The sequence below is a fragment of the Aotus nancymaae genome, unplaced genomic scaffold (assembly GCF_030222135.1).
Source record: "Aotus nancymaae isolate 86718 unplaced genomic scaffold, 86718_ANA_hifiasm-v0.15.2.pri h1tg000012l, whole genome shotgun sequence".
NCBI lineage: Eukaryota > Metazoa > Chordata > Mammalia > Primates > Aotidae > Aotus > Aotus nancymaae.
In genome coordinates, this window is record NW_026988423.1 from 34,382,304 (window position 1) to 34,409,859 (window position 27,556).

At 42.5% G+C, this 27,556-nt stretch overlaps 1 protein-coding gene across 2 annotated transcripts in view; it reads right to left on the reverse strand.

The window, feature by feature from the left end:
- Positions 1-27,556, reverse strand: part of PRDM10 (PR/SET domain 10) — a 98,809-nt gene that overhangs the window by 53,878 nt on the left and 17,375 nt on the right. For both annotated transcript variants that reach the window (XM_064375583.1, XM_064375582.1), the window contains exons 2-4: positions 5,913-6,099; positions 2,494-2,658; positions 541-600 (exon numbers count right to left, since the gene is read on the reverse strand). In XM_064375583.1, the coding sequence (XP_064231653.1) occupies positions 541-600; positions 2,494-2,658; positions 5,913-5,981 (294 nt within the window). In that variant the 5' untranslated portion in view covers positions 5,982-6,099. The remainder of the gene's footprint in view (positions 1-540; positions 601-2,493; positions 2,659-5,912; positions 6,100-27,556) is intronic.

Here is a 27,556-nt window from a genome sequence, read left to right on the forward strand (position 1 = left end):
TCACTTTCACATTCTTGCAGAAAATAAGGAGGAAGTCGTCAAAGCCAAATGGAATATATTAGGAATGAAGGTAATGGGAAAGAAGTGTTTTAAAAGAAAATCAAGAAGAACTCAACTTTTCAGAAGCTGGCATGAGGAAAATTGGACCAAATTTATATGTAATTTAAGCAGGATTTTTTTCAGCATTTAAAAATAGAGCAAGTACAAAAACTATCCCAATTTCAAAAAAAAAGAGACACTTTTAAACCTCATGATTATTCTTTGGTACTTGAACCAATACCCTGTTTATATTCTTATTTTTAAAAATTTCTCTGATAAATCACTTTCTGCTACCAGATTATTCCAATATAAACTTACTGAAGTAGGTTAGTATTATGTTATGTTACCTGTTGTTTTGTTTTCATTAAAGGAGCTGGAGAACATTCTTAGTACATAAGAAACAAACACCCAGAGATGGCGCAGTGCAAAGGGATAGGGACATTCCAGGCACAGTGGCATTCATAGAGTTATCCCCAAACAAGCAAAAAGGCAATTCATTACCTGCTGAGCTGTAGCATCCTGTTGGACGTAAGCTACCTGGCCTGGGTCTGTAAACAGAGTCTAAAAAAAAAAAAAAAAAAAAAAAATTATCAGTAGATCTTTAGCTCGCCTGCCTACACAGAAAGATTATCCTACTGCTAAGTACCAATTTTTAGAAAAGTTAACTCCCATTTTAGCTAGTAACAATCTTTCTTTAATAAAGAAAATAAAGATAGTAATCTTAAATTTAGTGAAAACCTTTCATTCAGATGGCTCCAAAGAGACTGTATAAACTAACGATCCCAATGGCTAACCTACTTCACAATTTTACTCTGAAGCAAAGCCCCTCTTGGGGTTGAATGTCACAGTTAAAAAGGCATCTCATGAAAACAAAAGAGACATGACATGAACAAGGGTTCACACGTTCACACATAACACTACTCACAGGAGTAGACTTGTGATTAAATGGAAAATGATGGAGAGAGACAGGCATACAGAAGAGGATTACATACCCAAGGATTACGGCTATTTCAAATGTAAGTGCATGTTTGTTATCAGAAGAGAAGGAAAATAAATTGAACTGAATGTTCCATGGGTTCTTTTTTGGATAGTCAGTAAAGTCATAATTAAAAGAAAAATACTAATCATCATAAAGATGCAGTAAGTTGGGTCATGATGCAGCAAAGCTAACTAGAGAAAATTCTTCAAAACTATTATAGCCAGGGCACCACAGTTAATTAATATCGCTAATCCAGAAAAATGTCCTTTCTTCTAAAGTTTTTAAAAATCTGGCCAGGTGCGGTGACTCATGCCTGTAATCCCAGCACTTTGGGAGGCCAAGGCAGGAGGATCGCCTGAGGTCAGGAGTTCGAGACCAGTCTGGCCAACATGGCAAAATCCCATCTCTATTAAAAATACAAAAATTAGCTGGTTGTGGTGGTGGGTGCCTGTAGTCCCAGCTGCTTGGGAGGCTGAGACAGGAGAATCACTTGAACCCAGGAGGTAGAGGCTGCAGTGAGCTGAGATTGCAGTACTGCACTCCAGCCTAGGAGACACAGCAATACTCTGTCTCAAAAAAATAAGTACATAAAATAAAAATTATCCAAATTTAGACATTTAGTAACATTGCAACAAACTAAAAAGTTGGTCAAAGGACATTCTTACATAAACTAATCTTATTTCAATATAGGCAGGGGACTAAAACTTAAGCAGAGATATTCCAAAAGTATCACTAAGTATTCAGTGATTCTATATGTAGATTTGAAAGGCACTGATTAGGCAGGCCTTACTTCTTTTTGGGAGTGAGCTGAGCCTCTTTATGAAATATCAAATGAGGGCAAATTTTTATTACCAAAATGCTACTATAAAAGTATAGATGTAAAGATATACGTTTCAAAGTACTTTATACGTTGTAAAGTGCTAATAACGTAAATTAACATTTACATGTTGGGGGATATTGGTGTCACTCATTTGGAAGCTATACTGCAAGTCACTGGCAAAAAATAAAAGCAGATGTAATTGCAAGGCTTTTACCAGTAAACACCTTTGCTTCCATTACAGGCTTGCAAATCAGTAAGTTACTAAGAAGTGGTACTTAATGAGCTTAGCAGGACCCTTTCTTACACATTTAGTTGAAAGAATCAAACCATTTTGGCCTGGTTCTTTTTTTTTTTTTTTTTTTTTTGGCCTGGTTCTTGATTATTAGGTATAATAACAAACTCATAACCTAGTCAACAGTCACCGGAGAGAAGAGCTATATGCAAACCCATGCTCTAACTCCTTATTGCATTTCGTGTGGAGACATAAATCACATCTTCCTCTGCCAAGCTGGGGTTACAAGCTCCTTGAGAGCACAAATCTTATCTGAATATGTTCTGCACACCAGTACCTAGCACAATGACTGATAGAAAGTAAACACAAGAAACTGGCAAATTAGTTACTTAACAAATTATAAACAAATAATCTTTCACATGCCTGCGCGGCTTCCACCGGGTGGATGTACACCAGCGTGTGCTCTGGACCATCCACTGATGTGTAGGAGGCACCATCTGCCGTGTACACCACCTGCTGGGGTGGGCGAACCTGGTCATCAGTGTAGACGATCTGAGCCACCGTTCCAGTGTCCGGAACAAAGTGCACCTGGTGTAAAAAGCAGGCAAGGACGTAGAACCAAGTCAGTCTCACAAGGTAAGTGATCAACAAGCACACCGGGCTTCTAATCCCTAATGAAAGGAGAACGGGGATGGATACACCTTCGTGTTCAGTGAGCTGGTGACTAGAGGAGGACCCAAAGACCTTGTCATTAATTTACTACTAAATGTTAGGCAACCGACTTATATTCCCCTTTGCCTCAAATGTCCAATGCAGATAACTCTTTTGAGGAGTAATAAGGGTGTGGTTAATTGATCCTGGAAATGACACTGAAGATTCCTGCTTGACAACACTACCAGAATAAAAAATACAAATTACTTTGTGATGTGAAAAAATATGTCAAGACTCAAAAGCCAATTGCTCTCAACACATCATAAGAATTGTACTTTATAACTAATAGTGCCTTTCAGTGAACACATTAAAATAAAGTCACTTTTGGCCAGGCATGGTGGTTCATGCCTATAATCCCAGGACTTTGGGAGGCCAAGGCAGGTGGATTATCTGAGGTCAGGAGTTTAGGACCAGCTTGGCCAACATGGTGAAACTCCGTCTGTACTAAACAAATGTAAAAATTAGCCAGGCATGATGGCAGGCGCCTGTAATCCCAGTTACTCGGGAGACTGAGACGAGAATTGCTTGAACCCAGGAAGCGGAGGTTGCAGTGAGCTGAGATCGCGCCATTGCACTCCAGCCTGGGTGACAAGAGTGAAACTCCGTCTCAAAAAATAAATAAATAAGGTCACTTTCTTTCCTGCAAGTTGTTCTGTACACAAAGGACATACTGGAGGTATATCAGCAAATGCTTGCTGAATCAATGAACGGATTAGAACTCTTCCTTGCCAGGTAGGTGAAGACACGTAAGTACTTTTAAGGGGTTCTGGACAACTATTTCAGCTGTCACTGGGGTAAATAATTTTCTCCCAAGACTTAAGGAACTAAAACAGATAGCGAGTTTTGTAAAATATTTTCTGAGTGGTCAACTTTGGAGGACTGAATTACTGAAGGCTTGAGCTTGGCACATGGCCTGATGTCTGCTATTGAAGGTCTGGAAGCAGATGGCCAAAGCACACATTTGGGAGAAGAATAATTTATGTGTTGCTGTCGAAGTCAGACACTCTTAGAGTGGAATCCTTGCTCTTATACTGCCTTGGCTTTGGGCCTGACTTCTTTATGTCAGTTTTCCCCAGTGAAGGATAGTAGATCCCAAAGATAATATGTACTAATTTAATCCCCGGAAGGAAACCTAAGAGGCAAAATGTAATCAAACACCACAGAAATACAACAAACATCCACGTCTACACTAAATGATTAGTCTGGCTTCTACATAAATTTGATTTGTCCAAGAAAATAAAGTTTGTCCATTAGAAAAATTACGCTCATATCTGAGCAGTCTTAATTGCTATAAGACAATTTTGTGACTTTAGATTTGTTCATTAACATCAAAGCCTCGAACTAGTTTCAGTGCTTAAGAAGGGAAAACATGTTTCCTTCAGACAAGCTATCCAAGCTTTTCTGCTTGGTCTTCATCACTCATTAAATCAGAGTTCCCGGTTGGCAGAGGAACCATTTGGGAGGAAGCAGTGCCACAGGGACCCTGACCTTGGCTATCTACTATCTCGTTACCCACAGACAGGGCCCTGGTCATGCAGCGTCACAAGCAGATTTTCTTTTGTTTTGCTTTTTGAAGAACTACAATTTCGTTTATAAACAAAATATACCAAAATACACAGCTGCAAGGAAGTGGCCTCAAAATGGTTTCCAGGGGAAACAAAACAAAATTCTCATTTACTCTGCTGAAAATATCTGTGGAACTTTTTTATTTTTAAGCAATCAGACTAAGACTTTACTTATTTTTATTTTTAGAGACAGGGCTTCATTCTGTCACCCAGGCTAGAGTGTAGTGGTGCAGTTAATGGTTCACTGCAGCCGCCACTTCCTGGAGCTATGACTGTGCACGTGTGTGTGTGTGTGTGTGTGTGTTTGTGTGTGTGTGTGTGTGTGTGTGTGTGTGTGTCTGTCTACAATCAGGACCTCGCTCTGTTGCCCAAGGTGGTCTCGAACTCCTCGCCTGAATCGATCGTCCTGCCTTGGCCTCCCAAACTTCGGGGAAAGGCATGGGCCACCATATTCGGCCCATACTGAGACTTTTTAATCATAGCAGATGACCAATTTTATTTATTGTATTATTATATTGCTTAAATTAAATAGAATCTGCATACTTAAATGTTTCAATGTAACTTCTTGATTTTGACACTAATACTGTGGTTATATAATCTAATAAAACATTAAATTTGTATATTTAATGTTTAAAAATTAAGTATTATACTCAGTCACATATAAAACATGGCTCCGTATGACTGCTAATCATCCCAAAATTCAATTCCATACCAAAAATGCAGGGATTTGCCTTCGCTAAGAACAGTCAAAATAACGTGGCTGGTTCTAGCAGCAACCTAAAAGGCAGCGATCATCGATGACAGCAGCATTTGATTAAGTGACTAACCTCTAAAACGGCCGACTCATAATGGAACAACTTTCACTTAGAGGTTTACATTCTGAATTTAAAAAGAAAAGAAAAGGCCACTCACTTTACAGACATACCTGTACTCATTACACACAAAAGATCCTATGGATAACATAAAAGAAACAGGCTGGGTGCAGTGGCTCATGCCTGTGCTCCCAGCGCTTTGGGAGGCCGAGATCAGCCTGACCAACATGTAGAAACTCTGTCTCTACTAAAAATACCAAATTAGACAGGAGTGGTGGCACATGCTTGTAATCCCAGCTACTCGGGAGGCTGAGGCCAGAGAATCACTTGAACCCGGGAGGTGGAGGTTGCGGTGAGCTGAGATCGCGCCATTGCACTCCAGCCTGGGCAACAAGAGCGAAACTCCGTTTAAAAAAAGGAAGACAGAAAAAAAAGAAACAAACTATAGTTTGGGGTTTTCAGCACCAATAACATAAATAAAGCAGGGTTGTAGAACAGAGTTTTGTAAAATTTTTGTAAATTGCAGACAAGGCAGAGAAGCCTGTAGGTGGTGGTCCAGCTCTCCAAACTCATAGTGAGCCATGTCAACGGAACATTCAAGGTGCCGAAACAGTCCCTATTCCTTGTGTACGAGTGCTTCATGTCGGCTCCTCCCAACTATTCATTACTAGGTAGTAGCTGTATTTCTTTACTGTAGCAAACTATGTCCAGCTGAAAATCTGTTGATACCAAGCTGGAAAAGACCAGTCTTCACCTGTGTGGTATTCTGTTCATGGTCTGCAGGCGAAGGCCACACATGTGAGCTTTCATCTTTGGAATCCATCTTCTCCCAGCTGGACAGCTCCACGTCTGGCACACCTAGAGCAGCACCAGGTGGAGGCCAGTCATCTGTCTACCACACATGGGTTCATGAAGGACAGAAAGCTCTGTCTGCAGTGTGCCTGAGAAAACACAGAAAAGGAACAAAGACTTTCAGTAGATAAATACATTTTAATAGATTACACTTTCAATCACAAAGAGTAAAAGAAAGCTTTGTCAAAAAGCAACACACCTGGGCAAAAAAACGTAAAAATGAAGAAATTATTTGTAATAACAATATAGGTCAGGTAGTGACTCAAGCCTGTAATCACAGCTCTTTGGGTGTTTTGGGGGAAGCAGGTTGTTTTCGTTTTCGAGATGGAGTCTCACTCTGTCACCAGGCTGGAGTACAGTGGCAAGATCTAGGCTCACTGCAACCTCTGCCTCCCAGGTTCAATCGATTATTCTGCCTCAGCCTTCCAAGCAGCTGGGACTACAGGCACGAGCAACCATGCCCAGCTAATTTTTTGTATTTTTGGTAGAGACGTGGTTTTACCACATTGGCCAGGCTGGTCTCAGACTCCTAAGCTCAAGTGATCTGCCTGCCTTGGCCTCCCAAAGTGCTGGGATCATAGGCATGAGCTATCACACTCACCCAATCCCAGCTCATTGGGAGGCAGAAATAAGAGGATCGCTTGAGGCCAGGAGTTTGAGACCAGTCTGGTCAACATGGTGAGACCCCATGTCTATTAAAAAAAAAAAAGAAGAAATTAAAAAAAATAACAACAGGCCAGGTACAGTGGCTCACACCTGTAATCCCAGGGCTTTGGGAGGCCGAGGCAGGTGGATCATGAGGTCAGGAGTTCAAGACCAGCCTGACCAACACGGTGAAACCTCGTCTCTACTAAAAATACAAAAAAAATTAGCCAAGTATGGTGGTGGGCACCTGTAATCCCAGCTACTTGGGAGACTGAGGCAGGGGAATCACTTGAACCGGGAGGTGGAGTTTGCAGTGAGCCAAGATCGAGCCACTACACTCCAACCTGGGGTGACAGAGTGAGACTCCATCTCAAAAAGTAATAATAATAGTAATGATATAATGTATTACATGCTTGCTATGTTCTAAACACTTATTGGGGTGTGTGTGTGTATATATATATTATAAAATTATATATTTTGCATGTACATTTGTGTATACATATATGTGTATGTTTGTATAATGAAATCCTCATTAAAAATACTGAAGGTGATCTTAGTTCTCATGAGGAGAATGAGTTTCTCAGATGCCAAATGCAGGCTCTTTCCTTGTGGACACTAACTTCCCATACCACCTTTACTCAGAATGAACAGCTAAATAATAAGTCTCAAGATGAGGGAAAAGTGGCAAGTGGAGGGAGCTACATTTTCTGTGTAAAAAATCTGGTGAATGCAAAAACATTTTTTTTTTTCTCACATGGTCAGTGCTGGGGTGATTAGCGGCTGAATCAAAAGCCTTACTAAACTTCAACATGCACGATATCTGCATGTTAAAGCCTTATTCCTTCCCAAAATAGGCTTCTTAAGGTAGTCAGTCTTTCCTTTTGATGATAAAATGTTGGCATTTTAAAAGTCCACTTGACATTTGCTGTGTTAACAGGGCAGCACCCACAACACCAGAATAAAGACCAAAGAAGAAAAAGAGAAGGTACACAAACTTCCAAAGTCTGTGCCCATCTCTGGAAAACAGAGGATGCCATGTCCCTCTTCTGAGCCATCCAGGTGCCTGGTCCTGCTTCGCCTCAATATTATCATTCTCATCCCCACCCTACAGCGCCCCCACCACACTCATTCACCCTGCATGCACCCTACTCTTCCAATCCCCATTTGGGGGGACTTGAAAGAATGCCACGTCCAACAGGTGAATGTAAAAAGAAAGGAGCACAAAGGAACTTCATGGAGAAATGGGAATATCCTGTATCTCGTATCTGAATTGGGGTAGTGATTACATAAGGAATATGTGTGTGAAAAGTCATCAACCTATTAAATTAAGATATGTGAATTTTATTACATTTAAATTATACCCTAATAAAGTTGATTTTTTTTAAAGCATACCTTCCTCATATACCAGTAGTATTTCAAAATATACACAAAGATATTCAGGGTGAGTTTCATATGCTGTGTAAATTATATCTCAATCAAGCCATTATTTAAAGAAACAAAAAGTATTAAGAAAGGAATAGGCTGGGCACAGTGGCTCACACCCGCAATCCCAGCACTTTGGGAGGCCAAGGAGGACGGATCACTTGAGGCCAGGAGTACAAGATCAGCCTGGGCTAAATGGTGAAATACCATCTCTACCAAAAATACAAAAATTAGCCAGGTGTGGTGGTGTGCACCTGTGGCCCCAGCTACTCGAGTAGCTGGGAGTCTGAGGTAAAAGGATCGCTTGAGCCTGGGAGGTGGAGGTTACAGTGAGCCGAGATGATCGCGCCACTGCACTCCAGCATGGGTGATAGAGTGAGACTCTGTCTCAGAAAAAAAAATGGAAGAAAGAAAGAGAGAGAGAGGAAAGAGAAAGAAAGAAAGAAAGAAAGCAAAGGAAGGAAGGAAGGAAGGAAGGAAAGAGAAAGTAAGTAAGTTAGTTGTTACCAATCATCTAAAGATCTATATGAAGAAAACTAAAAAACTGTATAAAGGACATAAAAGGCTCAGTAATTACAAAATCAGAGCCAGTCATGGTCATGGACAGCTGTGGTCTCAGCTGCTCAACAGACTGAGGCAGAGGATCCCTTGAGCTCAGGAATTCAAAGCCAGCTAGGGCAACACAGAGAGACCCTGCTTTAAAAAATAAATAAATAAATAAATAAATAAATAAATAAAATAAGTCAAAACATGTTCTGTGTAGGAATCTTTTTTTAAAGTTGTTTATTTTGAAATAACTTCAGACATAAAAGTTATCAAAATAGTACAAAGAATTTCTGTATATCTTCACTCAAATTCCCTGAATGTTAATATTTTGCCATGTTTACTTTATTATTCCCCCTTTTTTCTCTTTTTTTCACCTGAACCATTTGAGAGTAAGTTGCCAACACAATGCCCCTTTACTCCTAAATTCCAAAGTGCCTAATTCCTAAAAACAAAAAAGCTTTTCCTTTTTTTTTTTAGATGGAGTCACTCTGTCACCCAGGCTGGAGTGTAATGGTGTGATCTCGGCTCACGCAACCTCTACCTCCCAGGGTCAAGCAACTCTCCTGCCTCAGCCTACCAAGTAGCTGGGATTTTAGGCACTCATCACCACACCTGGCTAATTTTTTGCATTTTTAGTAGGGATGGGGTTTCACCATGTTGGCCAGGCTGGTCTTGAACTCCTGACCTCAGGTGATCCGTCTGCCTTGGCCTCCCAAAGTGCTGGGATTACAGGTGTGAGCCACTGCGCCCGGCCAAGAAGATTTTCTTATAACCACAGTACTATTATCAAAATGATGATGTTGACACTGAAACAGTACTATTACCTAATTCACAGAACTTATTCAAGTATTGTCAACTCTAATGAATGTCCTTGAAAGAATACAACATTCTTTCTCCTGGCCTGGAATGCAATCTGGTATTGCACAAAGCACGCTGAGTTGTCCTGCCCTTCAGCCTCCTTCAATCCCAAATGTTTCCCTGCTCTTTCTTGGTCTGTCTGCCATGACCTTGACATTTGTGAAATGCACAGGCCATTTATTTTTCAGAATGTTCCTCAATTTAAGTTTGTCTGATGTTTCTTCATGGTTAGATTCAGGATATGTATTTTTAGCAGGGACACCACAGAAGAGATGTTGTGTCCTTCCTATAGAGGAATTTGAGTTGTTTTATTTCTTTTAGCTTGGCTCGCTGACTGCACAAATGCTCAGGTGTAGTCTATGCTAGGCTCTGGTGTGCTGCGGGGATCGGCAGGTACAGCCCATGTCCTCACAAAATGCACACAGCTCAGAGGGCCTTTTTGTCTTTGTTTTCATTTTTAGAAAAGTATACTTTGTTTCTTTTATTTTAATTGGGTTTACATCTCTTTTAATAGGTAGTAAATGCAGTTGGCTCAAAATTCAAAAGGCACAAAAAGGTACACAGTGGATAATCTCCCTACCTGGAATCCCCTAGCCATTCCTCAGAAGCAACCTATATTATCAATTTATTGTATTTTCTTCCAAAAATTATTTTGTGTACATACATGCAAGCATATATATACTCTCTCCCTCTCCAACCACAGAGGCATACTATTGATTCCATACAAGGCAGCATTTCTTCTACATCTTGTTTGTCCCATGTATTATCCTACCTTGTATATTGTTTCATATCTATACAGACATTCCTCATTCTTTATTACAGCTGCATATTTTCAATCTTACATTTATAAACACTTAGGTTATTTCTAATATTTTGCTATTACATGCGACACTGTGATGAGAACTTTGGACATATCTTGTTTTACAGTGTATCTTGAATTTTATGTGTTAGTATCTCGCATTGTTTTGGAATGTCTGAGGGAAGATACTGGAGCAGTTAAAGTGATTATCATATGTAAAATGGAGATAATTTTCTTGTGAGGGTTAAATGATGTATGTGATAACTCTAGGCACAGGCTATGGTACATAGTAGGTGATGAAATATATCAATTTTCATATTTCACAGACAAGCTATTCAGAACTTCAGAATTTTCAAAAAATTTTATACTCTTTAAAAATCTAACAATTTGGCCAGGCAAGGTGGCTCACACCTGTAATTGAAGTATCTTGGGAGGCCAAGGTGGGTGGATCATTTGAGGTCAGGAGTTCAAGACCAGCCTGGGCAACATGGCAAAACCCCGTTTCTACTAAAAATACAAAAATTAGCCAGACATGATGGTATGCACCTATATTCCCAGCTACTCAGGAGGCTGAGGCAAGAGAATTGCTTGAACCCAAAAGACAGAGGTTGCAGAGAGCCCAGATTGTGTCACTGTACTCCAGCCTGGGCAACAGAGCAAGACCCTGTCTCAAAAAAAAAAGAAGAAAAGAAATCTAAAAATTTATTAATACATTCCCTGTACACAAGTATCTTTGATAGTAAGGCTTATCATATTGATTTTCCTTTATTAATTTTCTTTTTATCTGCACAATGTTTACATCCCTGTTGATCTTGATTTACAGGAGACAGTAGAAGAATCCCAGGCAGGAGCCATGTTATCGCTGTCCAGCTAGCAAGTGCTGACAGGCTCTGGTAACCAGGGATAGACTTTCACCCCTCACCTTCTTGCCTCTCCTACAGACCTGAGGGAACAGAGAGTCACAACTATACCTTGTCTGAAAAACAGTAGCTATCCTCTGTTTTTTTCCCCTTGTCCCAAAAGAGTTAGCGACTTCATTTCCAGGAAGAGAATGATATGGTTGTTCTATTTTCTAATAATTGACTTCATTCAACAAGTATTTATTAGTACTTCATATGTGCCAGGCACTGTTCTAGGTCCTTAAGAAACATGTTTATCAGAAAAGAAAGAAAGAAAGCAAGAAAGCAAGAAGGGAAAAGAGAGAGAGAGACAGAGAGAGAGGGAGGGAGGGAGGGAAAGAAAGAAAAGAAAGAAAGAAAGAGAGAGAGAGAGGGAGGGAGGGAGGGAATGAAGGCTTCCTGGCTTCTTGAAGCTTCTAGTCTAGTTGTTTTTTTCCTGAACAGTGTTGTATAGTGTTTAAAGTGTGAATTTTACAATCAGACAAGTCTGGGTTCTGAGCTCCCACATCTTCCACATACTTAGTTGGGGCATTAGTAAGCCAAACACTCTGATCCTCAGTATCCTCACTTAAAAATCCAAATTACCAGCTGGGCATGGTGGCTCACACCTGTAATCCGAGCACTTTGGGAGGCCAAGGTGGACAAATCACTTGAGGTCAGGAGTTTGAGACCAGCCTGGGCAACATGGTGAAACTCCATCTCTACTAAAAATATAAAAATCAGCCAGGCACGGTGGCATGTGCCTGTAATCCCAGCTGCTCAGGAGGCTGAGGCAGGAGAATCACCTGAACCTGGGAGGCAGATGTTGCAGCGACCTGAGATTGAGCCACTGCACTCCAGCCTGGGCAACAAGAGTGAGACTCTGTCTCAAAAAAAAAAAAAAAAAAAAAAAAAAATCCAAATTACCTGCCCTGCATGGTTGCTGCAAAAATTAACTACATGTTATGTTTTTCATCGCATCTATAAAGCACTTTCCCCTCATATTTTAACATTTCTGAAACAAAGATCTATTTTACAATCAATGGCATCTTACTGTTACCCAGGTGGCAGTCAGGACATAGTGTCACTGCCCACTCATGCATAATCTCACTTCGACTGAGTCATGTGCTCTGTTGACATACTGAGCCTAACTGCTACTTTAAATGTCTTCAAAAAGATTACACTATACGTTGGTATTAAAACCAAAAGACATGGAAACAGTAGCAGGGCATACATTTTATTAGAGAAGCAAATATCCACGGAGGCCTTACAGAACCTGAGTATAAGAGACAGCCTGTGTGGATGAAGCTGCTGATGTTATTATTGAGATTCACAGGAAAAAAATGGCCTGAGGCTGAGTGAGAAAACAGCAGGATTAAAACTTGCAGAACAGGTAATAGATGCTTAGAGGAGATTCCTGAAGAGGGTGGTGTGCCCTCCTTTAAGAAACGCCACATCACCAACGCTCTTGTTGGCACAGAGAATGCTAGTGTGTGGAAAACCACCCACATCAAGAACGCCGAGTCAAAAAAGATTCTGAAGAATCAGACTCTTGGAGAAATTTTAGGAATATCTTAGTCAATCTATTTCCCTTTATATTTTCACTCTTATGTATGCAAAAGAGTGATATGATAAAAATCAATGTCTAAACAAACCTAGAAGAGCTTTTTCAATAAGTATATAATTAAAACACTAAATGACAAAAAGCACTTGTGTCAGAGTATAGTTGGGAAGATGTTTTTTCTTTCTTACTAATATGTAAAATCACTGTGTATCTTAACATCAACATCTTAGACTCAATAAAACATGGCAGTATTTGTGGTCACATAACGATGAACAATCAGGAAAGAGTAGCGATTTGTTTCATGCTTGGTGAACATCAAACACATTTTTTAGTACCTGGCAAGCACTGGGGAGAAAAAGGTGGGCAAAAAACTCTTTTCCCAGAGAACTCACAATCTAGTTGGAGAGATGACAGCCCACTTTGCAGCTCACCCCATGGCGACACTTGCAGGGTGAGAGTGACAGTGATGGAGAGTGAGGGGAAGTAGGAAGGAAAAATAAACCTCTACTTTTCCAGCTAGTTCAGCATAAGGCTGGGCAGGCACCAGACAATAGAGTATCCTAGTGTGCCAGCCTCTGTCATCACCTGCCCTCCTAAGAGTCCTGAGTTCCCATTGTGCCGTTCACCCCAGAACCCTGCCGGCTTACCATCCACCAGCCTTGCTCCCAACATCACTAAGCCCTTCTCAGATAAAGCCGACATCCAGAACTCCCCAGGACTTAGGACTCAGGAACTCCTGTCTTCATCACCTGCACACAAAGGTGAAGAAAGAGGCCCTGGATTCGCCTTTAAAGGTAGATGAGTACCTGGAATCCCAGGCTGAACTACAAATGCGATTTCACTGAAAATGTTGTGACACACAGTGGTTAAGTTCTACAGGACTATTGGTACATTATTAACCTCAAACACATTAAGAAGCAACAAAGGTTTCTATACTGGCCTTGCACCTTAAATGCCAGACACGTCATTATTGATAAGGAAAGAAGTGTACCGCATTCCAGACAATGCACTTACAAATAAACTTTTCCGGCTCATTATGAACTAACTAGCACAAACTGTGGGCTCACTCCGTGAAATCCAACTCTAGACATGCCACAGAAAGATGTTATATGGAGATTGATGAGCATGCAAGATGAACATAAAAACTGTGAGGGCAAAAATGGAGGAAGATGAGTGCTAATCTGGGGAGGGAGTTGTGGATGGGCCCAGGAAGCAGCCCAGGCCGATGGGGACCAGGCACCACAGAAGAGGTCGGGGGGGCAGGAGGGGAGGCAGAATTTTTCCGTTGTTCTCTCTCTGATATTACCCTGAGCTCCCACCACCCACCCTGAAGCCCTACCCCCTCACTATCCACCAGCCTCATTCCCAACATCACTAAGCCCTTCTCAGCTAAAGCCAACATCCAGAACCCCCCAGGACGTAGGACTCAGGAGCCCAGATTAGCATCCTGCTGGGGTAAAATGTGGCAAAAATTAAGCAATGTCTGCTGATGCACCCATCAACACTGCAATATAGAAACATAGCATAAGTGCAAAAAATCAAATGATAACAATAAAAATTAACACAGCAGCCAGCCCTGTGCTGCCTGGCAGTGGGAAAACCTCAAGGCAGCACAAAGGCTGGGTAGGGTGTAGACAGCAGGTGCCAGGAGGCTGGCAAGGGGCTGGGCATTCTCCTGCCCACAACTCCCCTGCTGCAAAGCTAGGAAAAACATATGTTCAGACAGGAAGCATCCTCTAGGGAAAAAGGAGTGGCTGGGCCCAGAGATTCTGGCCTGATATACAAGCAACTGCTCATTTGTTAAAAATTGAATATTTCATCTTTCTTTCTATGAATATGCACTAGCTATATGGTGATTTTTGCTGACCCAAGCATAAAAAGAGCATTCTTCAGGAATATTTATATAGCAATTAGTCTCCATTTAAAGAAATGATACTTGGGCTTGGTTTAACTGAGTTACCATAAGTACTACAGGTCTTGGGCTGGATTTGCACATATTTGTATTAGTGTCATCTTTGGAATCAGATAGCGGAGCTTCAAAGCTCGGATTTGCCACTTACACTTTTGGCAATTTGCTTAATCTCTCTGAGCTCCACTTTCTTCATATATAAGGATAAATAACTAAGAATGTTAGGTATTTAACAAATAGGAAAGCTGGGAGCATTGGCTCACACCTGTAATCCCAGCACTTTTGGAGGCTGAAGTGGGTGGATAACTTGAGGTCAAGAGTTCAAGACCAGCCTGGCCAACATGGTGAAATCCCATCTCTACTAAAAACGCAAATAAAATTAGCCAGGCATGGTGGCAGATGCCTGTAATCCCAGCAAGGAGGCTGAGACACAAGTATCGCTTGAACTCGGGAGGTGGAGGCTGCAAGAAGCTGAGATTGCGCCACTACTCCAGTCTGGGTGACAGAGTGAGACTCTGTCTCAAGAAAAAAAAAAAAATAGAAAACAACAGTGAATTGTGCATAAGACAAAACACCTGTATGACAAGAAACAGAAAACACACCCTTCTAAACTCATACCTAAGATTAGATTCCACTTGGTAACTGAAAAAACAAGTGATTTCACTCTGTGTACAGAGAAAACATATCTTCTTTAAGATACTGAGCTATAAAAAGGGGGAAAGAAAGATAATAGGAAATCAAATTCTATGGCATAGAATAACAGAAGGAATTTCAGAATTAGAAGAGAAGTTCCAGGCCCACAGTTCTGAAATATGTTCAGAGGACAGGGCCTCTGAAGACGCACCATGAAATATTAATAGCTGATGTGTATAGCATTTGTTATGAACCAGGCACATTCCCTAGGAAGGAAGGGAATTCTGGCACATGCTTCAACAGGGGGGAGTCTTGAGAACATTACACTAACCTAATAACATAACATAACACTAACATTAAATGAAACATATTGTTTCATTTAATCCTCACAATAACCTATGAAGTAGGTACATTATAACTCTACTTTAGAGGTGATGGATGGAGACAGAGAGTGGCAAAGTGACTTGCCCAGGGTAACAGAGCTAGGAAGCAGTGGAGCTGCAATGCAACCTGGGCATGAGGCTGCCTAGCCCACATACTCAGCCACAATTCTACGCTGCTTCTCATCCCACAAAGTAAGAACACTGGACCTGCATGATGATTCTAATATAAATGACTCCACTAATGAGCCACATTACAGTCACATGCAACCTCACTTTACTTTTCTTTTTCTTTTTTTTTTTTTGAGATCGAGTTTTGCTCTTGTTGCCCAGGTTGGAATGCAGTGGCACGATCTTGGCTCACTACAACCTCCACCTTCTGGGTTCAAGTGATTCTCCTACCTCAGCCTCCTGAGTAGCTGGGATTACAGCTGCCCACCACCACGCTCAGCTAATTTTTTGTATTTTTAGTAAGATGGGGTTTCACCATGTTGGCCAGGCTGGCTCGAACTCCTGACCTCAGATGATCCACCCACCTTGGCCTCCCAAAGTGCTGGGATTACATGCATGAATCACTGCACCTGGCTCACTTTATTATAAAAAATTAAAATTTAAAAAAAACTGTTAAATGAAGGAAGATTAGGTATTCCTAAGTTTTCCACCAACTTTTTTGCCATTTGTTCACTTGTCACATCCTAATGCTGGCTAAAATGATTGGCAGCAACAAAGAGTTAACAAAATTTTGTGAGACTGAAAATTCAAAACTAAATTCTGTCCTTGCTTTCTATGAAATGAAAGACACCTCTGTCCAGCTCTAGAACACTAGTGTTTTAGGGAGGACGGTTTGAGGACAGATCAGCTAGAGCAACTCCCATTTTATAGAATCACGTCAGGTCCACGGCAAGCAAAAGGCAACACCAGAATCAGAGGCTGAGACTTCCAACACTCTTACCCCTAGGTCACACTGTGGCCACAGGACCGATGATGGAAAGGATTTAGGGGAGTCTTCAACAAGAGATTCCTGATTCTGTGTAACACTGTTTATCTTAGCTTTGTCTTTATTTCTTCAAGCTTGTGGCCCTTGACTGTCCGCTTAGAGAAACAGTCTTGTACCCTGTAGCCCAAGTCAAGGAAAAGTGCTTTACCAGCCATCACAATAGTCCGGCAAAGTCAGCAACCCCTGCTTAAGAGCTAATGAGATTCGAGACGGCAGTGATCTGGACATAAAGCTCGTGCAAGGCCTTTGAAGGGTGGTCCTTTGGCAAGAAACAAGCCCTCCCTCCTTGTTATAAAAATGTTTTTCACTTTTTTTAGGGCCTTTCTCTCTTTGTTCCCTTATTTCTATTTTCTCTTTCTTTTTGTCTAAAAGTTCTAGGATACAAATTAGCTCATTACAAAATACCCACTTTGAAAATTTTAGAGTAATCCTATGAGATTACAAAATCTCCGAATAACAACTATACATCAAAGAAAAGCCTGATGCAGAGCAATGAAGGAGAAAAGCAGTGTCACAGGAAAGCCCAAATTAGCAACCTGCTGGGGCAAAAAGTGACAAAAATTAAGCAATGTCTCTTACAGTTCTATGCAAATGTGTAAGCTCTGTGAACCAAAACCAGTGAATTCAGTTAAGCTAGTTGGCAATGAATGGGGACCTGCATAGCCGAGCTAAGGAAACCAATGAGGTAAGAGGCCTTCCCAGCAAGAGCTGGTACAAGACAAAAGACGACTTGGATATGGATTAAATTCCAAACGCAGAGTTTAATTTATCTGATGACATTTTGAATGTATATTCCCTTTAAAACTATGTTACACAGCATGTTTTGATTCCCAGAATAATGGAAAAGCATATTTACTCATAATTAAGTTGAAATAAAATAAAAATTTAAGCAACCATCTGTTACAATGTCGGTGATTTTAAAAAGTAAGGAAACAAAACTAAATGCGTTTAGACAAACCAGTTACCTTTTTGTGAAATAAGCTGAGAGTACCTTTTCAGCTCTATAATTGAGATAAAATGACTTTTTAAAAAATCATGGTACTTGAAGAAGCAAAAGACTAAACAGTGTAAGATAAAAACATCAGTGAAGACTTATGTAGATATAAAGATGAGACTTGTATCCAGAAGACTCGCATCCAAAATTCTAAACATTTTAGAGCCAGGTGGGACAAGAATTCACTATGTTTGATTTGACTTTGAACTACAACATTTTTTTGCCTTGAGCCCAGTGCAAGGCATTCCCGCATCCTGCATTCCCAGTGTGCTCAGCGGTGCAGAGTAGAGGGGCCAGGAGCCCGCTGGAGCCACCCAGCCTGGCTTCCAGCCCTGCCTCCAGCTCACCAGCAGCTGACCTGGTACAAATTGCCCAACCTCTCGGTGGCTCAACTCTATCACCTGTAATATGGAGACAGGAACAGTGTCTCGCTCATAAAGGTGTAAACAGGGCTAAATGATAAATTATTTGCAAAGTGCTCAGAACAGAGGCTACACCCTAGTAAGCGTGCACACACACACACACGCACACACACATATATGTTAAATGAAAGAAATAATGACCAGGGTCATTTCAGAGACACAAATTTTAAATAGTAGAGCAAGCAGAAACTAACTAGGGGAAGGAAGAGAATACAAAAGTGAAGAGAAGAGAGGAAAGCAATAGAAAAACAGAAGGAAAAGAGTGTATTCCAGAAGAGAGCAATAACATTTAGAGGAAATGACATGAGAGGACAAGAGGAATAAATGGAATGAGAGTGGAGAAAAGTCTAAGAAAGAAATAATTGGATAAACAGAATAGGTAGTGGGTGAGGGGGAGGGAGAGAAAGAAAAACGTAAGAAAAGAGAAAATAGGAATCAGATTGTTCTCAGCTAACCAGATAGGAATTAGAAGTGAAAGTGAAACTTTCACTTAAAAAAGATCATTCCCATGAGAAAGATCTCCTGAGTTGAAATCCACTCCACAGTTACATCTGAGGACAAGAATATGGGGACTCTTGTTGGGCACCCACCATTCTCTGATGCCTGAATACATGAACAGCACCTCGATAAAGTGCCCAATATGCTGCTCTTAAAAATGCCAACAGTGCCCATCCATCCACTGGGGAATGGGTCAACAAAATGTGGCCTGTACATACAGTGGAATGTTATTTAGCCTTAAAAAGGAAGGGAATTCTGGCACATGCTTCAACAGGCAGGAACCTTAAGCGCAAAGTGAGATAAGCCAGACACAAAAGGACAAGTATTGTATGGCTCCACTTATATGAGGTCCTAGAATAGGCAATTCCAGAGACAGAACATAGCACTGTCTGTTACCAGGGACTGGGCAGGGGAACAGTCCCTACTGTTTAATGGGGATGGAGTTTCCTTGGAGTAAAAGATTTCGGAAAATGGATGATGATGATGAGTGCTCAACAATGTGAATGTACTTAATGCTGCTAAATTTTACACCGAGGCCGGGCATAGTGGCTCACGCCTATAATCCCAGCACTTTGGAAGGCGGAGGCGGGTGGATCACCTGAGGTCAAGAGTTTGAGACCGGCCTCACCAACACAGTGAAACCCATCTCTACTAAAAATACAAAAATTAGCCGGGCATGGTGGCAGGCGACTATAGTCCCAGCTACTTGGGACGCTGAGGCAGGAGAAGTGCTTGAACCCAGGAGGAAGAGGCTGCAGTGAGCTGAGACTGTGCCATTGCACTCCAGCCTGGGCAAAAGGAGCACTGCTCCATCTCAAAAAAAAAAAAAAAAAAATTTACAGCTATAAATGGTTAAATGGTAAATTTTACTTTATGTGTATCTTTTACTGCTATAGAACATTAAAATAAAAACTGCTGGAGATGGCCCTGGTAGAAATCACCACCCCAACCCACCATAGTGAGAATGGGACCTCACTGGCCCCTTTCCATCACGATAATGAATAAACCCTTGCCACCCCAGGGCCTCTACTGCTGACATTCAAGGCAAACCCTGCCTCCCACTGGCCCTTCCTCTGCCCAGCCGCACTGACACCATTCCCTTCCTGCCACCACTGCAGTCTCTCCAAGCTCAGGTTAGCAGAGATGGTTTCCAACCCACCCCTTTCTGGAATTGCTGAGAGCCAATCACAGCTCCTGGAGCAGGGTGGCTACACCAAGTCCCTTCCAAGGTGCCCAGCACACAGGAGGTGAACAATCAATAGCAGTGACTGCTGTTATTGCCAATGTGCTATCAAACCCGCCTCACTCTCCCACTCCTAAGCTGGTGTATTTAGTTGTACTACAGGTAGGGTCATGGGGAGAAGGCAATGATATTTGGTCTCCTATAGTACCTCATCCACACATGGTACCTCTAAGGTTTCTCAGGGTGAAGAGAAGCAGAGCAACTAGAGGGTTACAAGGAAGGTCCTGTCCCGTTCACTGGTGGGTCCCTTCCTGTTAAAGGCCTGATCAGCACAGGCCATCCTGTGGGCCTATTCCAGCTGCTTCTCTTTTTCCACACCTCCTGGTTTCCTAAGCCATAAACTCCGAGGCTCTCATTCTAGGTTTATTTCTTGGATCTCTGACCCCTGATCCACCTTGGGTGTTACTCCGTGCTTTTTATACAAGATTTGTGAAACTCCCTACCCTACTGGCCAACTAGAACCCACCATCATTAAGCACAGGCTGTCGCTCTGGCACTGCGCCCCCAAGCACGGCCAAGGGGAAGAGAGTGGGTACAGTTCCCATCACAGGGATAGGACGTGAGGACAGCCAGCACAAACTGAGTGCTTACCACGTGCTAGACCCTGGTCTAAGAGCTAACATTCATCAGTTCAGTCCATTTAATGCATACAACAATTGAATGAAGTTGTTTAAAACTTATGTTCAGGAAAGAAATGACAGTACAGAACAATAAAATAGTGCTCTACTCCCAGCAGCTGCTGACAACCACATGACTGAGAGGTGTCACAGTAAATCTCAGAGCTACAAAATCAGACCAAGAAGAATGAAAATAAAGAACTTCTATTATGTTCATTCCAAGTGAATGAACATAATAGAAAGAGATTTTCCATTTAACTGATTTCTGGAACAAATAATTTTAGAACTCAGAAGAAAAGAAAAAATAATGGACTTAGTTCTAAATGGTGAATAGAAACTGGCAGCAGAACTAGTGATGAACAAATAACAAAATAATACAAATTCCAGCACAAATTCCCCATATGAGACGGGGAAGCCCAAATCCTCCATCACGTGTTTCTCAAATTTTAAAATATTAACAGCAAACCATGAGCACTCCTTAGAAAAAATAGAAATGAGTAGTTATGAAAAACACAACTCCCTTCACCTTGCCTAGCAAGGTTCGTTCCAAGAGCCCTCCCACGTGCTGTCTCACCTGCCCCTCACCCCCACCGTGTGACGGAGCCAAGGTGGTCTTCTTCTCTACATCTTAGGGAGGAGGAAGACAGGGGATGTCAGCTGCCCATTCCACTGTCCAGGGTCTGGCCAGCCTGAGTCCCTCCAGCAAACAGAGCACAGTGCCCCTCTTATTGCACCACTCTGACCCCAACTAAAGAGCTACTGAAACCTAGAAACTGAGCAGAGTAACATGACTAAAATATATATTTTTTAATTCCACTAGGAAGTAAACTAAACACACCTTTAGTTACGGGAAATATGCCTAAGGAACCGAAGTAAAGAAGCAGGGAAGCTGGGCACGGTGGCTCATGCCCATAATCCCAGCACTTTGGGAGCATGAGGAGGGCAGATGGCTTGAGCCCAGGAGTTCAAAACCAGCCTGGACAACATGGGGAAACCCCATTTCTACAAAAAAATACAAAAAACTAGGCAGGCATGGTGGTGTGCACTTGTGGTCCCAGCTAAGTCAGGAGGCTGAAGTGCAAGGTTGAGGTTGCAGTGAGTGCAGTGAAATTGCACCACTGCACTCTAGCCTGGGTGACAGAGCAAGAGACCCTGTCTTTAAAAACAAAGGGCAGGGGGGTGGTGCAGACCGGGCACGGTGGCTCACACCTGTAATCCCAGCACTTTGGGAGGCCAAGGCAGGTGGATCATCTGAGGTTGGGAGTTCAAGACCAGCCTGACCAACATGGTGAAACCCTGTCTCTACTAAAAATATAAAATTAGCTGGGCATGGTGGCGCATGCCTGTAATCTCAGCTATTCGGGAGGCTGAGGCAGGAGAATCACTTGAACCCAGGAGGTGGAGGTTGCAGTGAGCCGAGATCACACCATTGCACTCCACCCTGGGCAACAAGAGAGAAATTCTGTCTCAAAAAAATAAATAAATAAATAAGGCCAGGAGCAGTGGCTCAGGCGGGTAATCCCAGCACTTCGGGAGGTTGAGGCAGGCAGATCACCTGAGGTCAGGAGTTCAACACCAGCCTGACTGACATGGAGAAATCCTGTCTCTACTAAAAATACAAAAATTAGCCAGGTGTTATGGTACATGCCTGTAGTCTCAGCTACTCAGGAGGCTGAGGCAGGAGAATTGCTTGAACCCAGGAGGCAGAGGTTGCAGTGAGCCGTGATTATGCCATTGCACTTCAGCCTGGGCAACAAGAGCAAAACTCCATCTAAAAAAAGAAAGAAAAAAAGAAAACAGGGAAACCAGGTTTTCATAACGGATTTCAAAAATTTTTTAAAAAAGAAAAGCCAATAAGCCTTTGATTAGGTTCCAAATAAAACTGTTTCACTTTTCAGTTAAGCCATTATGGATGTGAGATATTTCTACATACACAGAGAAGTCTGAAGGTAAAGATGAAAGAAACGAGGCTGTGATGATGCTGGGGCACTCCAGGCGTGTCTAGGGGGCCACTCACATTGACCAGCTGTTCCAAATGTGGACCGTGAGGCATGCGATGGAGCTCTGGAAGCTCCAAGGTGCAGGAGGACTCCTCCAGATGATGTGAGTTTATGCCATTGAGGAAATACTCCAGAAAAGCCTTCAGAGACTGGATGAGCAATGGCAGGTACATTTCAGAGAAAGTCGTGCTTCTGGTATTATGAGACAGAGCTATCTGTTACAATCTAAAACCTAGTGGGTAGCATGTCCTAAAGAAATTTTCCTGACTTGTCTCTGGTTGGCATCAAGTAAGATACTGTATAACCAGAAGAGAACTGAACTAAGGTTTCGAGGCTTCAAAACAAACCAACCGGGTGAGAAAACACAGGATGACAGAAACAAGCCCAGCAGTGGAGCCCGTGGGCAGGTATGAGACGGTGACCTCCGCCTGCTTCTCCCTCTCCATGAGGTGTCCCTTTGCCCTGCCACTTCCCATGCAGAAATCTTCACACCAGGCAATAATGCCTCCTACTTTCCTTGTGGACAAAGGGCTGCAGAGACTATCAGCTCAAGGTTTCCCGTCGGGTTGTAGCACACCTTTCTTCCTGCCCCAAAGAGGCATGCAAGCAAATCTTTCTTCATTCCCACCCAAGAAATGTGGACTTTTTCCTAATTCAGTTAAGAACTTTCCATGTACCAAAAAAACAAAGACTGATCCTCCCATCCCATCTCAGAGTTTGTTAGTCAGGGTGCCAGCAGGTGCTTCAAAGGGGCTCCTGCCATTCACTCAGACAGAAGAAACACGAGGCTGAGACACTTGCTGGGGGTCCTAGTCCAACAATCCTACATGAAAATCCTTGTGAGTTCAAAAGGAACCAACATTCAGTGTGAGTTCTAAAGAACGATAAACCTTGATGTTTGCCTTTTTCTTTTTATAAAGAATAGCAGCTGGTTGGCTGGTAAATGTGAAGGCAATTTCACAGAGAAATCTGCCAGGGGTCCTCTATTATACCCTCATGAGATAGTAAGTGGGAACCTCAAAGCACCAGCGTGCATCACGTGCCTGCAAAAAAGGCTACAAATCCTAAGTGTCTGACCTGAGAGGAGCTCTCAGAGGAAATGCCTCTAGCTTGAGGAGCAGAACTCCACTGACACCCGGAAGCTCCCGTGCCCTCTCCCCAGGGTACCCACCCATCCTCCCCAGGATCCACTTAGCCTCTGGTGGGCTGCAGAGGGCAAGCAGTGCAGGCCAGGGCTCACCCGAGGCTGCTTTGCAGTCTTTCTGACTGCAATACTGTCAGTCGGCTCCAGGGTGTGACCGTCCAGGGTTGCAAGGAAGACATCCTAGAGCTCCTCTTCCTTGGTGGGTCTTCCACTCCAGTTTCTGTCTCCCAGCCACTTGAAACTACCAAAAACTCTGTTCTTCTATCCTGCTGTGTTTTGACTTCTTTTTTTGACCACCACAGCCTCGTAAGCAGGGCCCTCAAGGAGAAACCAGTGCTGAGGCTCCCATCCCCATCCCTTCCCCACCTCGGATTCCACCCCTCCTGTGCTGACTGCCTTCCCAGCCCTTCACACCCCATCCTTTACCTCCTCTGCCCCGGGAGATTGCCTGGAACTCTGCAGGCTTCTCTGCCTCTCAGCAGCCCCTTCCAACCTTCAATTCCTTAGGCACATGTCCCCTAGCTAAAACTGTGTTAATTTTACTTCCTAGTGGAATTTAGTTCCCAGGGAAATGTAAATTAAAGCCACGATGAGATGCCACTTCACGCATACTAGGCTGGCTTGAATCAATAAGTCAGATAAGTGTGGCCAGGATGTGCTGAGATCAGAGCCCTCAGAGGCTGCTGGTGGGAATGTAAAGGGTGCAACCACTTTGGAAAACGACCTGGCAGTTCCTGGAACAATTAAACATCATAGAGTTACCGTATAACCAAGAAATTCCAATGCTAGATACGGACCCTAGAGCAAGGAAAACACGTATCCACACAAACACTTAAACACAAAGTTTATAGTAGTGTTATTAATCATAGCCAAAATGCGGAAACGGCCCAAATGCACATTAATGCAGGGCTGTCCGACCCCCGGACCGCACACAGGTACCAGTCCTGCGGCCTGTTAGGACAACAGCAGCATTGGATTCTCACAGGAGCAGGAACCCTGTTATGAACTGCGCATGTGAGGGATCAAGGTGCTCACTCCTTTCGAGAATCTAACCAATGCCTGATGACCTGAGGCATTAGAGTCTCAGCTTCATCCAAAAACCATCCCCAGCCCCTTATCCATGGAAAAACTGTCTCCCACAAAACAAGTCCCCAGTTGGGGACTGCTGCATTAATAAACAAAATGTGGTATATCCATACAATGGAATATTTATTATTTAACCACAATAAAAGAACAAAGTATTGATCCATACTCCAACATAACTGAACTTCAAAACATTATGCTAAGTGAAAGAAGCCAGTCATAAAAGACCACATGTTACATTTTTAAAGTCCAAAAGAGGAAAATCTATAGACTCGAAGATTAGTGATGTCTTAGGGTCAGGAGAGGAGGGGAAGATGGAGAGATACCTAAAGGGTATGATGTTTCTTTTTTTCAGAACGGAGTTTCACTCTTGTTGCCCAGGCTGGAGTGCAATGGTGCCATCTCGGCTCACTGCAACCTCCGCCTCCTGGGTTCAAGTGATTCTCCTGCCTCAGCCTCCCAAGCAGCTGGGATTACAGACATGGACCACTACGCCCATCTAGTTTTGTATTTTTAGTGGAGATGGGGTTTCACCATGTTGGTCAGGCTGGTCTCAAACTACTGACCTCAGGAGATCCACCTGCCTGGGCCTCCCAAAGTGCCGGGATTACAGGCGTGAGCCACTGTGCCCGGACTGTGATGTTTCTTTTTGAGGTATGAAAATGTTTCAGAATTGTTTGTGATGATGGTTGTACATATCTGTAAGTATGCTAAAAACCAGTGAATCGGGGAAAAATTCTGACATTACAGAACTATTTGAAATAAAAAGTAAAAGTTACTCTCTCCCACCCCAACCCATTCCCTAGATATTGCCACTGCTGATGTTTTAGTGTCTGTCTTTCCACTGTTCTATCACATATAAACACAACACACATAAACTAGCTGCCTTTATACATACAAGTACTCATACAGAAATGTAACCATACTTTTTTTCCATTATCTTATATGTAGCAATATACTTTAACTTAACAATAAGTTGTGGACACCTTTTCAGACACTGAAAGGATCTGCAGTAATTTCATTGCTTTCAATGTGATAGATGTGCCAATCATTTATTTAAATATTCCCTTGATGGGCCAGCTGTGGTGGCTTATGCCTGCAATCTCAGCACTTTGGGAGGCTGAGGTGGGTGGATCACTGGATGTCAGGAGTTCAAGACCAGCCTGGTCAACATGGCAAAACCCCATCTCTACCAAAAATACAAAAATTAGCTGGGCGTGGTGGTGGGCACCTGTAATCCCAGCTATTCGGGAGGCTGAGACAGGAGAATTGCTTGAACCTGGGAGACAGAGGTTGCAGTGAGCCAAGATTGCACCACTGCACTCCAGCCTAGGCAACAAGAGCAAAATTCTGTCTCAAAAAATATATAATAAATAAATATTGCCCTGAGAGAAATTTTATTTTTTATCCTCATTAAAAAAATTATAAAATATGGCCAGGTGCGGTGGCTCACAGCTACAATTCCAACACTTTGGGAGGCTGAGGTTGGTGAATCACTTGAATTCAGGAGTTCAAAACCAGATTGAGCAAGATAATGAAACCCCATCTCTACAAAAAATATAAAAGTTTAGCTGGGTGTGGTGGCATGTGCCTGTGAAAAATACAAAAGTTTAGCTGGGTGTGGTGGCATGTGCCTGTGATTCTAGCTACTCTGGAGGCTGAGGAGGGAGGATTGCTTGAGCCTGGGAGGTCAAGGTTGCAGTGAGCTGTGATGGTGCCACTGCACTTAGCCTAAGCAACAGAGCAAAACACTGTCTCAAAAAAATGTGTGTGTGTGTGTGTGTACACATATATATCTAAGAAGGCTTGACTGCATCTGCACTTTGATTTATGTCTCCCTGTTGCTTGTTTGCACATCACCCTATACCTTTCCTTCATAGAAGTTTTTGTAAATGTAATTACAGTCAGCCCTTGTTTCCATGAGTTCCAAATCCACAGATTCAACCAACCACAGATGAAAAATACAGTATTTTCTTATTTCCACCAGATGTAGAACCTGGTGGGCTGGCTGCATTTAACTATATATATATAGATATGTATTTAATTATTTATGATATAGAAAGATACCTATACATTCACACATAAAGAAATGTCTTAGGAAAGAGTCACCAAAATGTTAACCATGGTTACCTCTGAAAAGTTAAATTTGAGTAACTTTACAACTTTTTAACTTTTGATGTTTTCTGAATACTTTTCAATAGTATTCAAGCTGTATTTTTTTAATAATCAAAAAGCTATTTTTAGCCAGAAGAGGTGGCTCATGCCTATAATCCCAGAACTTTGGGAGGCTGAGGTGGGAGGATCACTTGAGCTCAGGAGTTCGAGATCAGCCTGGGCAACACAGCAAGACCACCACCCCCATCTCTACAAGAAATAAAACATTAGCTGAGCATGGTGGTACACACCTGGCAGTCCCAGCTGTCTGGGATTCTCCCACTCAGGAGGCTGGGGTGGGAGAATCACTTGCCTCGGAGGCAGAAGTTGCAGTGAGCTGAGATCACACTACTGCACTCCAGCCAGGGCAACAAGCAAGATCTTGTCTCAAAATAAAAGTCTTTAACAATTTTTTTTCCTTTGAGACAGTGTCTCACTCTGTCACCCAGGCTGGAGTGGAGTAGTTCGATCTCAGCTCACTGCAACCTCTGCCCCGCAGGTTCAAGTGATTCTCCTGCCTCAGTCTCCTGAGTAGCTGGGATTACAGGTGCTCACCACCTCACCTGGCTAATTTTTTGTATTTTTAGTAGAGTCAAAGTTTCACCATGTTGGCCAGACTGGTCTCAAACTTCTGACTTCAGGTGATCCACCCACCTCTGCCTCCCAAAGGGCTAGGATTACAACAAGGGTGAGGCACTGCACCTGGTCTGAAAATATATTTTTATTTTGACAAAATATTACGTTGTAATTGTTCATTCCT